Source organism: Podarcis melisellensis, assembly GCF_964234715.1.
Source record: "Podarcis melisellensis genome assembly, chromosome: 13".
Classification (NCBI taxonomy): domain Eukaryota; kingdom Metazoa; phylum Chordata; class Lepidosauria; order Squamata; family Lacertidae; genus Podarcis; species Podarcis melisellensis.
In genome coordinates this window covers 17916953-17932763 of record NC_138545.1, presented here as the reverse complement: position 1 = coordinate 17932763, position 15811 = coordinate 17916953, and the positions used below count along the sequence as shown (strand labels likewise).

The 15811-nt window shown below is 46.0% G+C and overlaps 1 protein-coding gene across 9 annotated transcripts in view; it reads right to left on the bottom strand.

Moving 5' to 3' along the window:
* EPN1 (epsin 1) overlaps positions 1 to 12099 on the bottom strand; it is a 32353-nt gene extending 20254 nt beyond the window's left edge. For 3 of the 9 annotated variants that reach the window (XM_081886119.1, XM_081886121.1, XM_081886120.1), the window contains exons 1-2: positions 11314 to 12099; positions 264 to 728 (exon numbers count right to left, since the gene is read on the bottom strand). In XM_081886119.1, the coding sequence (XP_081742245.1) occupies positions 264 to 491 (228 nt within the window). In that variant the 5' untranslated portion in view covers positions 492 to 728; positions 11314 to 12099. The remainder of the gene's footprint in view (positions 1 to 263; positions 729 to 11313) is intronic. The other 6 variants (XM_081886122.1, XM_081886123.1, XM_081886125.1 and 3 more) reach the window with 2 other exon arrangements.
* Between the last annotated feature and the right edge of the window lie 3712 nt (positions 12100 to 15811).

Sequence of the window (15811 nt, the reverse complement as noted above, 5' to 3'; positions counted from 1 at the left end):
CTGATCTGGCCTTGCTGCCCCATCTGGAAGTAACCCCCCCAAAAAACATGTGGTCCCCTACAGGTCACCAAAACCCAAACCCTGCCCTTGTCTGGGAAAAGACTGCCTAACGCTGCTTCACCCCAAGTTACCTGGGCCTGAAATTGAGGCCTTAAACAGGCAAAGGGCACGTGCTACAACTGAGCTAAGTAACCTCCCTCGATTTGGCAGAGCCGCCTTTCATGACCAAGGGAAACTGAATCCACCACCGCCAAGCTCGTTACCTTATAGACATGACGCCAGTTTTTGCCATGGTCGTTGAGACGCTTCCAGATCATGCTCATGATTTCGGAGAAGGCCACCACGTTGTAAGTGAGGTCTGCGATTTCAGACATGAGGGAGCTGGACGGGCCCCATGGGTCGTTGGACGTGGCCTCCCGCACCTTGATCTCCGCCTCAGAGTAGTTGTGCACGATGTTCTTCATCTGGCGGCGCAGCGAGGAGGTCGACATGGCGGCGGCTGTCAGAGTGGGCGGCGGGGAGGGCGGCCTCCCCTTTCCCCAAGCTTCCCCTTGACGGCTTTGGGACGGGCCCGGCTCACGCCAGGAGAGGTGGCCTCCCGGGTCCCGGCTGGCTTCCCGAGGGGCGAGGCCACCGCAGCCGCCCTGGTGCTGCTTGGCTGAGGGTCCCTAGTGTGCCGCGGGCACCCTCCGAAGCCATCCAGGCATGGCAGCCATTCCAAGACGCGCCTGGCAAGAAAAGGAGAGCAACTTTTTAGTCTGTGGTAAGAGAAACGGTCCCCTTCTCCAAGGCTTTGCTGCTTCACTCTGTATCTCTCATTCTGATAACTCGTAAAGGATTCAGAAGGAGCCACCCTCTCCCTCAGACCAAAGGAAGTCCTCTTCCGCCCCTTCCTCTTTTCTAAGAACTCTCCCTATCTTTCCACATTATATCAAGCTTCTCTGCACATTCTTGAGGGCTAGACACTTTAGAAGCAAACAAAACCAGGAGAGGGGGGGGATTCAGAACTTCTGCTGTTCAATAGCCGGGTAAGAATTTCCTGTTCTGGATTGGAAGCAAAAAGTCTCCAGTCCAGCACTTCAAACAGAGGCGAACAACGCCCCCCACCCCGGGCAGCCTTTCCCAGTCTTGGCTCTCCGGATTACAACCCCCATCATTCCCAAGCAGCAACGTCAAGGATGATGGGAGTTGCAGTCTAACAATTTTTGGAGATCCAACCTGTTGGGATGTGAAAGGCAGCTCAGAGTGTGTCACACCCAACTCTGTTTAGGGACGGGGTGAGGAGAAGATGGGGGAAGAAGAATGATGCATGCCATAGCCTCCCTCTGATCAAAGGAGCATCAGGCTCCAGGATCAAGATCCACTATTCAGAACATTTATTTCACATTTTTATTCCATGCTTCCTCCAAAAAGCTGAGGGTGACTTAAATAGTTCCCTCCTTTTATCCTCACCACTGCCTTGTAGAATAGGTCAGGCCAACATACAGCAACCAGCCCTAGGCCACTCCGGAAAGCTATATAATCCAGCAAGGAGTTGAGCCTGTCTTCCTCCCCTCCCCAATTATTTCATAACGTAACAGGAAAAAACACCCAAATAACTAATAAACCACAACACGCATTGCCAGATGACGTTAGCAATAAGAATATTCCACCAGTCTCGATTTAAACATATAAAGTAACACAGGCAGGCCAAATGAAATTGGTGATTATAATCCATGCTTTCAAACATAGAAAGGGCAGTGTGTGGTATTCAATCCACTGGGTGATAGATGGTAGATGTTTGTGTGATCGCCCTAGTCTTAAGTCTAGCACTCCAGCAACTTCACATACATGCACACATACACAATATACACTTTCCTCCAGCTTCCTATCATCACGTACGGGATTCAACAATCTCTCTCCACACCTGTGGACCAGGCAAAGCTCTCGGGGTCTCTAGGAAGGGACAAGCTGCTGGGAGCCGAGAGGAGCAAAGGCTGGAAGATGTGCAACTCGCTGCATTTGTCCCAAACCCATCCGCTGCTTCCTGGAGCCCCTGGCCCTGCCTGACCCCCAAACATTCTTAAACGTCAAAAGGAAGGAAGTCCACATTGCTGAGGAATGAGTCACTGTGGCCAGATTCTGGAAACTTCCACCTTCCACCCCTTTCCGGTTTTTCTCTACGCTGCCTCCAAGCCGTAGAATTCCGAAACAGGCACACTGGAGGCGGCTGAAGAAGATCCAGTGGGAGAAGGAGGAGGCACACAGGCTTATCAACTGAGACCACCACATCATGGCATGCATGCCACACTCAGCTGAATGGAGCTTAGCTTAGTGGCGCTCCTGGCTTAGGAACCAGCGGTTATAAATCATTGCACCAATGTGGCTCGCCATCCACCACCTACTCGTGCTAGTTGGATCAGACTATATTCTCTAAGATCTCAGTAAAAGGGGGCTTTTTCAAGGATTCCAAGGGGGGCTTTGTTAAAGAAAGCTTACAATTTTGTAAAGAAAAGTTATTACAGTTGGAAAGAAAGGCCATCCTAACTATTTTATTCTTCAACCTGTACGGAGAGATGGAATAACCCCCGTTATATAATAAGCCACCAAAATGACAACATCCAGAGAGCCACATATTCTACATCCCCAATGCAGAAAGATTTATTCAACATCAACTTTAGCCAAGCGCTGATTTCTTAACTGTTAAAAGGAAAGCCACTCAGAAAGTACAGTGCAGTGGTTCAGACATTTATTAAGCTTATCCTTTGCCCTTTTCTCCAAGGAGCTCAGGGCAGTGGGCTCTCTGCCCTCTCACAACAACCCTGTGAGGTAGGTCGGGCTGACAGGTAGTGACTGGTCCCAGCTCACCTACTGAAGTCCACGGATGAGTGAGGATTTGAACTCAAGACTCCCTCAACTCAAGGGTTCAACCCAGGCACAGCCTACATGATGCCCTCCAGATGTTTCTGGACTAGAATTTCCATTTTCCCTGAAGCTGGGAGCCCAACAATGTCTGGTGGGTGCCCTGTTGGCAACCCCTGCTCTAACCACTACTCCACATTGTCTCCTCTTTTATTCAAAACTGAGTTCTGTTGCTTCAACTGTGTGGAAAGGTGGGTTAAACCCTCCTTGAACAAACCCAATCCAGTGCCCCCCCACCTGCGTTGTCCCAGTGACTCTGAACTTGGCCAGAACCCCAACTCCAAATAACCTCTCAATGAACACATCTTTGGCAATGGCCCTCCCTCCTTCACAGTTTCCAAAGACAGCTACTCTTGCTAAGAGAAATTGACCGAAAGCCTCTGGTTACGGGCACTCGTTTCCCTGCCATCATTTTTTTAAATCTCCCTTCTGCCCTCCCTTCCTCCTCCTGCATCCCACAGTCTGGCAAGAGGACGGAATGATTACTTGGACTACTAAACAAAGCCTCTGGGATAAGAGATTCCACCCCTGCCAGTGTCTCGCATTTGATGAAAACTCTTAAACAATGAAAAACATGGTATTGCAAATCCAAGTGATGTTTGCAGATAACTGGAGAGAGATAAAATAGTTGACGAAACGAGGAAAATAACTGGTTGGATGTGTGTGTGGGGGGGGTGGTACTCATGAATTCATTGTGGGAGTTTAGATGAAACAGTGCCACTAAATCACTGTATCCTTACTGTAGACAGCAGGGATTACAATCCAATTAGACTCCAGATTTTTCAAGTTAACCAGCAAACTGACTGCAATGATGCTTCCCACTCTGACAAAGGCATCTGTCTGAGCGCTGCCTCCTGTCTGTTTTCACTCCAGCCTGACACCATGGAAAACCGCTGCTGCCATCTGGGTTAGATGGACCAGAGGTCTAACTTCATAGGAAAGCATGTGCAGAATCTTGCATCCAACACAGAATGCGATGATCCACGGAGGTCCTAGAAAGAATGTCAGGGGGTTTTTAATTAGCAAGTTGCTAGACCTCATGAATTAAGAGAAAGGCTGCTTCTACGAGTTTATTATCAGTCAGCTTCTTAGTCCACCTGAAATTCTTTTTGCCTTCTTTCTCTCTGGAGGTGAACCCTGACAGTATTACTGACTGCCTCTGCCATACCTCAACATAACCCTTTTAATTGTGATCTGCCTTGCAAGCCAATCTAGACTTGAAAGGGGGGGAATACATGATAGTAAAATAATGGATGCGCCTATATATTTGAACGCATGCAATGTCTGCGAGAAGTTTCTGTGCCTTGCAATGGATTTTGGGTACAACATTGAGTATGAAGCTTGGGTAAAACTGTGGAATGAGAGTATAATATTTACAGCATGAACCACCTTAAGAGAGAATATAATGAAAATGATGTATCGTTGGTATTTGACACCTGTTAAATTGGCGAGAATGTATAGGATGAGACATGTTGGAAATGTAAAGATAAAGATGGAGATTTTTACCACATGTGGTGGACATGTGAGAAAACGAAACAGTTTTGGGAACTGATTTATAACGAATTGAAAAAGATATTCAAATACACTTTCCCAAAAAATCCAGAAGCTTTTTTGCTAGGCTTGATGGGAGAGGAAATAGAAAAAGCAGATCAAAGGTTATTTATGCATGCTACGACTGCTGCCAGAACTTTGTTAGCCCAAAAATGGAAAGTACCAAATTTACCAACAATAGAGGAGTGGCAGACGAAGATGGTGGATTATGCAGAACTAGCAAAACTGACCTGCAAGTTCCGAAATCAGGAGGAAACAAAATTCCAAAGAGATTGGAGTAAATTTATGGACTATATAAATAATAACTGCAGAAATTTGAAGACTCTGGCAGGACTGAAATAAATCTTATGACGTAGACTGACTGGATATAAGAAGAAACTGGGGTAAGGTGACTGAAGCAAGAAAACCTGTTGAAGGGAGGGAGGGAAGTCAATGCTCGGCAGACTGTTGGGGAAGAATGTGGGTAAATGACTGTTGAATATTATTGTAATTTGTTTGTTGGTATTAAATGAAAAACCAATAAAAAGCATTTTTTTAAAAAAGAGAAGTTTCGGCGCTTTGTACTGCTTTAGTCTCTGCTATTATTTGTCTCTCCAGGCTCTTCAGCTGCACATCACTGACCCACATAATTGCTCTTCCCCTAGTGTCGTGCCACTCATTCCAACAGCAAGAAGATAAAAGTCCACCAAGCTTTGTGAGAGCTGTGCTGTGAATGAAGTACCTTCTGAACAGCTTTACACTGAGCAAGGACTATTCCACATGGAAGCTGGGGTAGTTTGTTCTACACACGGAATTTGATTTTCTTTCTGGCAGAACTTATTTCCCTTGCGCTTTGAAGTGCACTAACCAGGCACAGATGTGTGCATTCTGTAACTGCGAGGGGAGAAATTTGTACTGGATGTAGAACCCCATGTCCTCATAATTTTCTTTAACGTTTCTAGTCCCTAAGGGAGAGACGAAAATATGTGGACAGTGCCTAATAAAAGAAGACCAGTGCATGTGGATGGATTTCCGGCCTTGTTCTCAATCTGGCCATTATCAGAAACAGAATGATACAAAACCAGCACAATCACTAAACTGTTGGGTCTGTATGTGAGAAATGCAAGTTATGCCCTAGTTTGGCCATGAAGAAGCTTCAACCCTACCCCACCTCTCTGTGCATCTCAGAGGAAGGGCAGGATACAAATAATGTCACAGAGAAGCATACACAAGCAAAAAACCCACAATAATTCTCTTGAGACCTACCAAAATTTGCTCCTTAGTGAAGCTTACATCCTCTCTCTAGTTCTGGTGGCTGATATACCTGTGTTCTTCAGTAAGAAAGGAGGAGACAGATACAGGTCCAGGGGAGGGGAAGGAAGATGGGGAATGGGATGGTAAACAAACCCTGTGAGGAAAGGTGAAAGGAAGTGGGCATATTTCGTCTTGATATCACTCTTCAAGTATGGATGGAGGCAAAGACTTGTTTCTCTGCTGCTTTAGAGGTCCAGACTAGATCTGGCGGGTTTGAGTTACAGGAGGGCAATTTCACTCAAGCTTTAGCCGAAATGGTAAGAGCCACTTGACTAATAATAATAATACCTTTTACATACCACTCAAAATATATAAATATTTCTAAGTGGTGTACATTGGAGATACGTGCAAATGTGTATGTGAACCCGGTCTTTGGGTGTTTGATTTTCGTTGCCGTGTATACTGTGTATATACGGACAATGACAATAAATTTATCTTATCTCTTATCTTATCTATCTTACATTGGAACCTCGGGTTACGTACCATTCTCCTTACGAATGCTTTGGGTAACAAGCTCCGCTAACCCAGAAGTAGATGATCCTGGTTGCGAACTTTGCCCCAGGATGCGAGCGGAAGTCACACGCCGGTGGCAGCGGGAGGCCCCATTAGCGAAGGTGCGCCTCATGTTAAGAACAGTTTCAGGTTAAGAACGGACCTCTGGAACGAATTAAGTTCATAACCGGAGGTACCACTGTACAAGAATCAGTGATCAAACTCTTGGATTATCCAGGGCAGACAAATGCATACAATGCACACCTAAGTCACAGAGTTCAGTGCCACAACTTGTCTTTAAAAGGGTGTGAGGACAGGCAGAAGGAGGGGAGCTTCATCTAACTGAGCCGTCATTGGCATGACATGTGGGCGAACGCTATTGCCTCCATGACCTGCCTGTGGGCTTCTTGGAAGCATCTTAGTCACTTGGGCCTGGTCCCACAGGGATCTTCTTAAGTTACCATAACCTAACCAGTAAAGCAACTAATTTACAACTAAAGAGTGCATTTACACTGTCTGGCAGGGTAGAATTCTTTCCGGAGTTGCTTTTTTCTGTTTCACTTCTCCTTCGCCTACATTGCTCAACTCGCCTGCCTGACCACACTGCTACCCCTGCCCTAGAAATGTAAATGTAGTTAACAATCCAGAAGTGGTCTGCAAGCTGTTTAGAGATAACAAGGTGCCCAGAACCAAGTGCTGGTACCAAATTACTAGGCAGAGCAATTTGTATTTGCTTCTTATTTGTTTAGAGAGTAAATATTCATAAAGTGAGTAAACTGCAGGTTTAAAAAGTGTGAAAACAGTACACACAATCAACCAGGTGGGCACAAGTGGGTGGTCTCTCAGCAAAACCCACATGGCGTTCCTGGAGCCATCTCAGAGCCAGCAATAACTTACTGGCCTCTGACATCCAGTCATAGCAACATCATAATATATTGTTACTGGCCACTCCAATCTCTGCCGAGTGATGCATGAGATGCCCGGGGTCTTGGTGTTAACCAGGGTTTTTGTTCCTTTGGAGTGAGGCACGGCAGAGACTGTAGTGTCATTCAGAAATATGGTTTATTTACACATATTTACACTTGGGCTTTGATGGAGGAAGTGCAGAACATTACAAGAGTGTCTCTCGTTTATTGGGAACCAGGCAGGGGACCTTCTCAGTAGTGGCGCCCGCCCTGTCAGATGTCAAAGAAATAACTGTACAACCTTCCATAGACATCTGAAGGCAGCTCTGTTTTGGGAAGCTTTCAATGTCTGATGTGTCGTGTGTTCTTTTATATTCTGTTGGAAGTCACCCACAGTGGCTGGGGCAACCCAGTCAGGTGGGCAGGGTACAAGTAATAAATTGTTGTTGTAGAGGCTCCCCTCATAACTTCAGCAAGCTTGGGTCAAAATCAGACAGCCTCTCCCGGCCAGCCTCACATGGAGTTCTCCTCCTGCCCTCTCGCCTTTTCAAACCTTGTTTTTAAAATGCCACATTTTCCCCCTCCAGCCTATGACACCACCCACTGCCCACAACCCTTCCCAGCTTACATCATCAAATACCGAAATTCTGAACCTGGCGTTTGTTTCTGCTCACCACCCCCTCATGGGAGGAGGAGCTCACACTCCTCTGCTGCCTGGCACAGGGTAACTGTGCCAATTGCCCATTACTTCCTTTGTACTACATGATGGTTCTTCGCCCAGGTGGTTCCTGGCCAGGAAACTGAGTCAGCCTGCAGTATTACACTGATAAGCTGTCTCGCACCCAGGTGAAGGCTTCAAGCATTTAGTGATCTACATTTACTAACTGCAGAAATTATTGGGGGGTAGGGGAGGAATCTGGTATCCAAGTCTTTTAGGGGAATCTGTCCCCTCACTCACATCCATATGACCCATGATGTCACAATTTATAATGCTGGAACCCAGAAAATTATTTGTTCGTAACTCCTTATTTACACAGAAAAACGGTCCTCGGACTCAATAGCTGCATTCAGACAATCCTCAAACTATTCTCCTGTCTGAAACCCTAGAAAGCTGCTGACACTCTGCCAACAATGCTGAGCTAAATGAACCAATAGTCTGACTCAGTACCAGGCAACTTCCTCTGTTCCTATCCTGAATCTAGCCACTATCTGACAGTGGGTCACACTGATTTAGTTTCAAAAGATTATATATGTTGGCTTAACATGCCAAACTTAACCTGTGTGTGTGTGTGTGTGTGTGTGTGTGTGTGTTTCCTCCTTTTCTCTTTGACCAGACTCAAGGCAGCTTACAGATAAAAAGAACCACTAAAAACATAGAAAAGACAACAATTTAAAAACCAGTAAAAAAAAATAAACAACACAGTGGTACCTCGGGTTAACTACTTAATTCGTTCCGGAGGTCTGTTCTTAACCTGAAACTGTTCTTAACCTGAAGCACCACTTTAGCTAATGGGGCCTCCCGCTGCCACCGCGCCGCCAGAGCACAATTTCTGTTCTCATCCTGAGGCAAAGTTCTTAACCTGAAGCACTATTTCTGGGTTAGCGGAGTCTGTAACCTGAAGCGTATGTAACCTGAGGTACCACTGTAATGTTATTTTAAAGATATGTTAGTTTTATTATTTAAAAAATTGTGGGTTGTTAATTCACCTTGTAAGATCACCTTCCCATTTTGTGTCTAATCTATTGCTTGTAAGCCGCTCTGAGCCCGGCCTTGGCTGGGGAGGGCAGGGTATAAATAAAAATTATTATTATTATTATTATTATTATTAATCAGCTAGTAAGCATACATAGCCAAAATCTCACAGGCCCCAATGAAAGCTGGCAAAAGAAGAACCAAAGCAGAATTGTGGGTCTACGAAAGGAAACAGGAGCAACCAGATGGTGGAATGCACTCCCAAGAATTCGCCTTGAGAAAGCAACACAAATTTCTAGTGCTCACAGAAGGAGCAAAACATTATTATTATTTATTAAATTTGTACACTGCTCTTCATCCAAAGATCACAGGGTGGTTCACAACATAAAAAACAAAAAGATAACACAAAATACATAAAAGCAAAACAGTTAGGAGTGACCCTAAAATAGTTCAAAGTCAGACAGCTGGAAGATCAATTCTGATCTTACAGTTCTGTACCTTTGCCTGCCCCAAGACATGCATCTTTCCCAATGACCATTAAATCTCTTCTGTCTCACCTGTCCAATCCCAAGGTGCCTGCCCTACTTTCACGCCTCCTCTAATTTTAAACAAGGCCTTACCACTGCAAGATATAACATAATAATAAAAAAGAGGAACTTGGCATATGCACAGAGCACCTTTGCTTTGCTACAAGTGCCCACAACAAAACCACAGGCGCGGCTTCTAGGCACTAGGCCTGGAGGAGTGAGGCAGAAAGCAGGATCAGGCCACGCTCCAATTTCTCTTCCTCCTACTCCTCACCTTGAAAACTCAAGCACCAGAACAACAAGCTCTGTGGCAAAGTCAGCGCTGATAGGCAAAGGGTCACACTCCTGCATCCAGGATGAGAACCAAGCTAGAAAGTAAAGAAGTAAAAAAAAGAAAGAAAATCCAGGTGTTTATACAGGCAGAGGAGCTTGCTTGGATGAAAGAGCAAGTGGCCAAAGTATAGCCTCCCCCGCCCCACCCAAAATTGCTTCAGAAGCAAAGATTTCACAAGGAACAAGCTTAAGCTTCCTGTAGCTCTGAAAAGCTGAAAAATCACACAATATTCCCTTTGCTGGAGCCTACCATTCCATCTCCAACAATAGCCAGCCATGTGTCCCAGGGCAAGCTCATCCACAGCATCTAGTTAACAAAAGGTATGTTATCTCTGCCAAGGGAGGTTCCATCATCATTATTGGCTAGCAATCTCTGACAGGATTTTCAGTGAATGTAGGAAGAACTCTAAAGGATCAAACCACAGGCCTACCTAGCTCAGCATCCTCTCTCTCTCTCACTCGCAGGCTTATGGGAAGCCCAAAGCAGGACACAGGTATCTTTTCACTCTCCTGCTTGCGATCCCCAGCACCTGGCATTCAGAGGCATACAAATTCTGATCCTGAAGCCAGTACAGCCACCCTTTGACAGCTTTATCCTTTCCTCAAGTTGCCTGGCTCATTGGCCACATCTTCTGGAAACAAATTCTGTAGTTTGCATTGCGCTAAAGCAGCGTTGGAAACTCAAATATATAAGTTTGGTACCAAATGGCACCTTAAACCTCGCATACTCGGACTGTGTATTTGCTGGAGGTCGGACTAGATGACCCTCAGGCTCCCTTCCAATGCTACACTTCTATGACCTCAACTACACTGCTTGACTGTAGCTTGCTCTTACAACAATTCACTTGCCCCAATATGCAAGAAAGAGAAACACACAAAGAGGAAATGGAAATGGTATTAACTATGGACCAAGGCAGAGGTTTTAAACTGTGGTCGCCAACCTGGCCCCCAGAAATCTCCCCGTAGTCGCATTTGGATCCGCCCGAGTCGCAAAACGTGCCTGGGAAATTTTGAACACTGTGCTAAAGATACCAAAAAGCAGACCGCCAGCACATTTTGTAATGGACATATAGCAGAAAACAGTATTTATTTGCTGCTCTCAACCAACTCCCAATCAATTTCTGTCAATTACTTTTCTAGTATTTCAGAGAAAAGAGTATAATTTATCTTTCTTCTCTCTCAACACCATTCATAATTTTCTAACCTCTACCAGGTGCTCCCCTGAGACCTCCAGGTATTGGGCAGTATATAAATTCAATAAACAAAGATAAAAATAATAAAGCCCCACTATCAATTTGCTGGAAGTCAGCAGGTGCTAATCCTTCTATTTTAACCAAGAACAACGGAATGAATTCCTTCCCAACAACTTGGCAGCAACATAACTCATCTTGCATTCACGGGCCGGCCTCACTCCAGAGATGCCAGAGAGCACTCCCACTCCCTCTTGCAAGACACGCCTGTCCCGTGAGCTGATCTTGGGTGGTTAGAAATGAAAGGGCAGAAATGAAAACTAACAGCCCGGAAAGAGGAAAGGGCACAAGGGTTGCCACCACACAGCCTCCCGGCTGGCCTCCACCACTTCCCAGCCATGTTCACCTACAGACAAGCGGCCACTCACCTGGGCACAACGATCTCGGTATCCCTTCTTCCGCAGATCTTCCGGGCAACTTTCTCTTGGTTACACTTTTATGAGCCCCAGCTCAGTGGAGGCTCTAGGCGAGCGAAGGGGTCAGCAGCAATATCACCCCCAAGAGCCTCAGGGTCCAGAGAAGGTGCTTCCGCCTCCCCACTTCCCCCAGCCAGGGGGCATCGCCAGGGGTCTCCTTTGGAAAACGGGGGGATCTTGACAAGTTGGGGGGTTGCAAGGGCCGCCGGTGGAGGGTGCTTGCCAGGCCACCGAGGGAGGGGGGGATTCAGGAGTGGGGCTTTCCCGGGGAACGAGGCCAAGAGGGGTTTCCAACCGCGATCGTGAGGCGGGGGGCACTTGGATCGGGTAGGGGGCTGGGTTCAAAGGTCACGCAGGCAGGAAGGTCAGAGATCACTCCGGGCCGGCGGGTCAGAGTTCAGAGCAGCTTCCTTGGGCAAAGGCTACCTGGGGTGAGGCGTCACGCTGGATTCCGGGTCAGGCGGGCAGCGGGGACGGAGGGAGCGGGGAGAGGCGACGGCTCCGTCCCTTTGGAGAAACCTCGGCCTGGCCCAGCCTGAGGGAGGACTCCGCCCCGGACAACCTCGTCTCCCTGGCAATGCCCAGAGATCAAGGGGGAGGGGGACCGCTCTACCCCAGCCCCTCTCTATGGCCCTTGCGGGGGCTCCGGGCCTCTCCCGGCGGACAGGGTAGAAGCGGCAGCAGTGGCAGTGGCGGCGGCGGCGCCGGGAGGACTCTCCGCAAAACGGAAGCGGAAGCTCACCTCCCGCAACTTCCGCCTCCAGCGCTCACCCACTTCCGCCCGCACCCTTCTTCTGCTACCGCTTCTATGACCGCTACTTCCGGCATCATAGAGATAATCGAGATGGAACTGATGGGAGACCAAGGGTTGGAAGGGGTGTCGAGACCCACGGAGGCCGCCGAGATAGGGAAAGTGGGCGTTTCACGCAGCCTTGACTTCCGGTTTTTTTCGCTGGCGGCTTGTATCCTAGGAAAGTACGCGGGTCTCTCCGGCGCGCCTTCACGCTGGCGTTGCTTTTCGTCTCGCACGTTCACTCGCTCCCCTTAAGTGATTTTTAAAATGGGAGAGAGCTTGTGCTGCCTATGCAGAACCAACACACAAGACCAGCCCAAAGGTTTAGACGTAACACCCTATTTCTTTCCTTATGTTTATTGTCGCAGCAGGTTTTCATGAATATATATATATATATATATATATATATATATATATATATTCATGAAAACCTGCTGCGACAATATATATATATATAATACGCACACTTAAACAATATTTAACACATGAAATAAGATCCCAGTTAGAACGAGCAAGAACTCCCGTCTTGACCGCTGCCTCACTTCTGCCCAGTATGAACTCTTCTAAAATCTAGAATATCTTCATTACTTTGTACGGGCAGCTCTCAGTTTCGTCCCAGGAGTGAAAAACAGAAATTAAATCAATGAGCTGATGGCAGGGCACCAGGTTGGCGAAGGGGCGCCTCCCCCGAAGCAAGACTTGCTGAATTCGACGGACTTAACTCCCAGGTGTGTATAGGATCGGCCCCTATGCTGTGCATTGGAAAGCAAAAGGGAAAACTCTATTGTGTTAGGCTGCAGTCCTCTCTACACACTGACCTGAAAGCAAGCTCCGCTGGACTCAATAACATTGATTGCGCTGTTAGGGAATGTCACGAACAGCGGCGGCGTTGGTGGCTCTTCACTTTGTCTAGTTCTATAACGCCGACATCCCTTTGCGGGCGCACCCTCGGGATTCGACCAATCGGAGCTGGCATAGATGTGCAGAGAAAGAACGGTGCTAACTGGGAGCGCAGTCCCGTTTCTTTTGCTGAGGTTTACGCGGACACAGAGGCTGAGCAGGGGACCCCCTTAGAGTTACACCCGTCGCTTGCATACTTTACACTGAAATAACTGGCGCTTCAAAGTTCTAGATGCTACCTTTAGCAACGTGTAAATGAATAATCAGAATTCTTCCTCTGTTCTGCAGATGCTTTTTGGGAGTATAGGCAGTCTTTACGGTTTGCTTTCTGAATAGGAGGCCGCCACCCCACCGCTCCAAACATGTCATAGAATCTTAAGAGCTGGAAAGGACCGTGAGAGTCATCCACGGCCATCCCTGGGTGGTCTTGAACCACCAACCTTCTGGTTAAAAACCAGACACACTTTCTTTTATTTAATAGCCCTCTCCTCCCAGAATTGTGGGAACTGGAGTTCAATCAGGTGCTGTTAGCTAGAGAAAGCAGGGACAATGGTCCTCGTTCCGTCTGAAATTCTCAACGGAAGTTCAGTTTCTGTGTTTCTCTAGAAAAATAGAATGAAGGCTACAGCATCTTAAATATGCACAGCAACTGACGCCCCCCCCCAAACAAATCAATACAACATCTTCCATAGCAATAGGGCCAACCAGAATGTCACAAAAGTCAGAAGTGGATCGTTGCAATTGGTTTGGTTTGGAAACTGCCACAAAGCTGTTAAAGAGGTGCCCTGCCAACAGCAAATAACACCTGTATTGAAAAAGCTGCACTGGGTGCCAGTAAGCCGCCAGCCAAATTTAAGGTCTTGCTGTTGACATATGTACAAAGCTTACATACAAAGCCAAGTTATACAAGCTATTACACCTTACCTTGTATACTCCCACCTGGTGACTTTGATCGCCAGAAGAAACAGTGCTGGATGCTCCTGAGATTGGTCTTATGTCTACTAAGACCAGAGGCTTTAGCACAGCAGCACCTGTCCTTTAGAATGTGCTTCCAATTAACATCAGGCAGGCAGATAATACTGGCATTTAGGAACCTGCCACTCACCTGTTTGCACAGGCCCTGCCTAAAGGTCGATTCAGCTGTGCTGATGCATCAGATCTACTGATTTGTGATAAATTTTACATTTATTGTTGATTCTGTGTTTTTAAACATTACATTTTCTCTTCATGTTGGTGTTGTAATTTGTCTTGCAAATAAGTAAGAACCTGTCATTAATAACAAAGTCTTTGAAATGCAGGATTTTTGTAGAAACAATGACATTAGCCTCACTACAGGCAAAACAGATTGCTTTTTTGACATGTGTGAATCCGGCAATCACCAGTTTATAGAATGAATAAATAAATAATTGGAAATGTAAACTCCAGTACAAGTAGTTACTACTCCCTAACCAGGACACCCAGGTCCTTGCAACAGAAGGGAAACATACAAAGAAATAATGTTAGGTGGTGCACTAGACCAGTGTTTTTCAACCACTGTTCCTTCCCGCCTAACAACTGATGTGCAGGGTAACACAGCCGCCACTTCAGCCTCCTGCTGGCTTTAGTTCTAGCTGTGGGTATTTTTGGATACAGTATTTTTTGTATGGATTGAAGTGAGTGTAGCAGAGGGTGTTTAAAGGGTTTTCCTCACTTTATAGGATTTCAGAAATGTGTGTGGGAGCCCAGAATATAACTCTTGTCTAAGTGGGGGGGGGTTGCTAATATATTTTCCATTAACCACTTTCCCTTTGGATTTTCTTGTGACAGGATAGAAAACAGCTACCAGGCTACTTCCTATTTGATTAACTTTCAAGACTTTAGCTGCAGTTCTGCACCCACCTGACACCAAGCCCCATTGATCAAAATACAATTTAATTCCAAGTGAGCATGTGCAGGATTAAGCTAGAAGTGAAATCCCTTTAAGCTTATTAGCTTTATTTTTATTTATATAAAGATGCACATCCCACCTTTCTAATACAATTTTTTAACACGGTGGCTTACATCACTTAAACTCGATGTTCTTTTAACCAAGGTGGTTTTGTAATCATAGCCTTCTTGATAATATATACAGGCAGGACTGCAGGCGCTTTGCAAAAGGAATCAAAATTCAGCAGTGATTGGAACCCCAAATTCTGCAGCAAGATAAGCTGTGCTCTGTAAGCAGTATAAATTATGTGTGATGAGAGATCATTGCAGTTTTCTGGCAAGAGGAAACGGTGATCATAAGGACTAGAAAAAAAGTGTGTGTGTGTGTGTACATGAGAGAGAAAGAGAAATTATATTTTGGGGGAATTATGTACTGTGAAATTGAGTACATACACAGCCCTGTATACTGGTATTCCAGCCAGTCAAGGACCACTAATGACTGACCATCTGCACTTTAAGCAGCAGAGCAGTGAAACAGTTTAACATATGCTACTCCTTCCATTAATCAAAGGTGAGAATGTATAGGTTATTCATGAGTAGGTAGGCATAAAGACAAAGATGCCATCTGAGATAGTCAATATTTTACTTTTAAGTAATGGTAGATTAAGCCAGTTTCTTAATTACAAAATGCTGTCTTAATTTTTCAGGTAGACACAGATACTAATCTAAAATACAGTTGGCTTCCTTAGAAGGAATTATCTGAAGTTTAGATTTATCATTTTGCTCTGTCTTTTGTTCCTGGGACTAAAAGGTAAAGGTAAAGGTACCCCTGCCCGTACGGGCCAGTCTTGA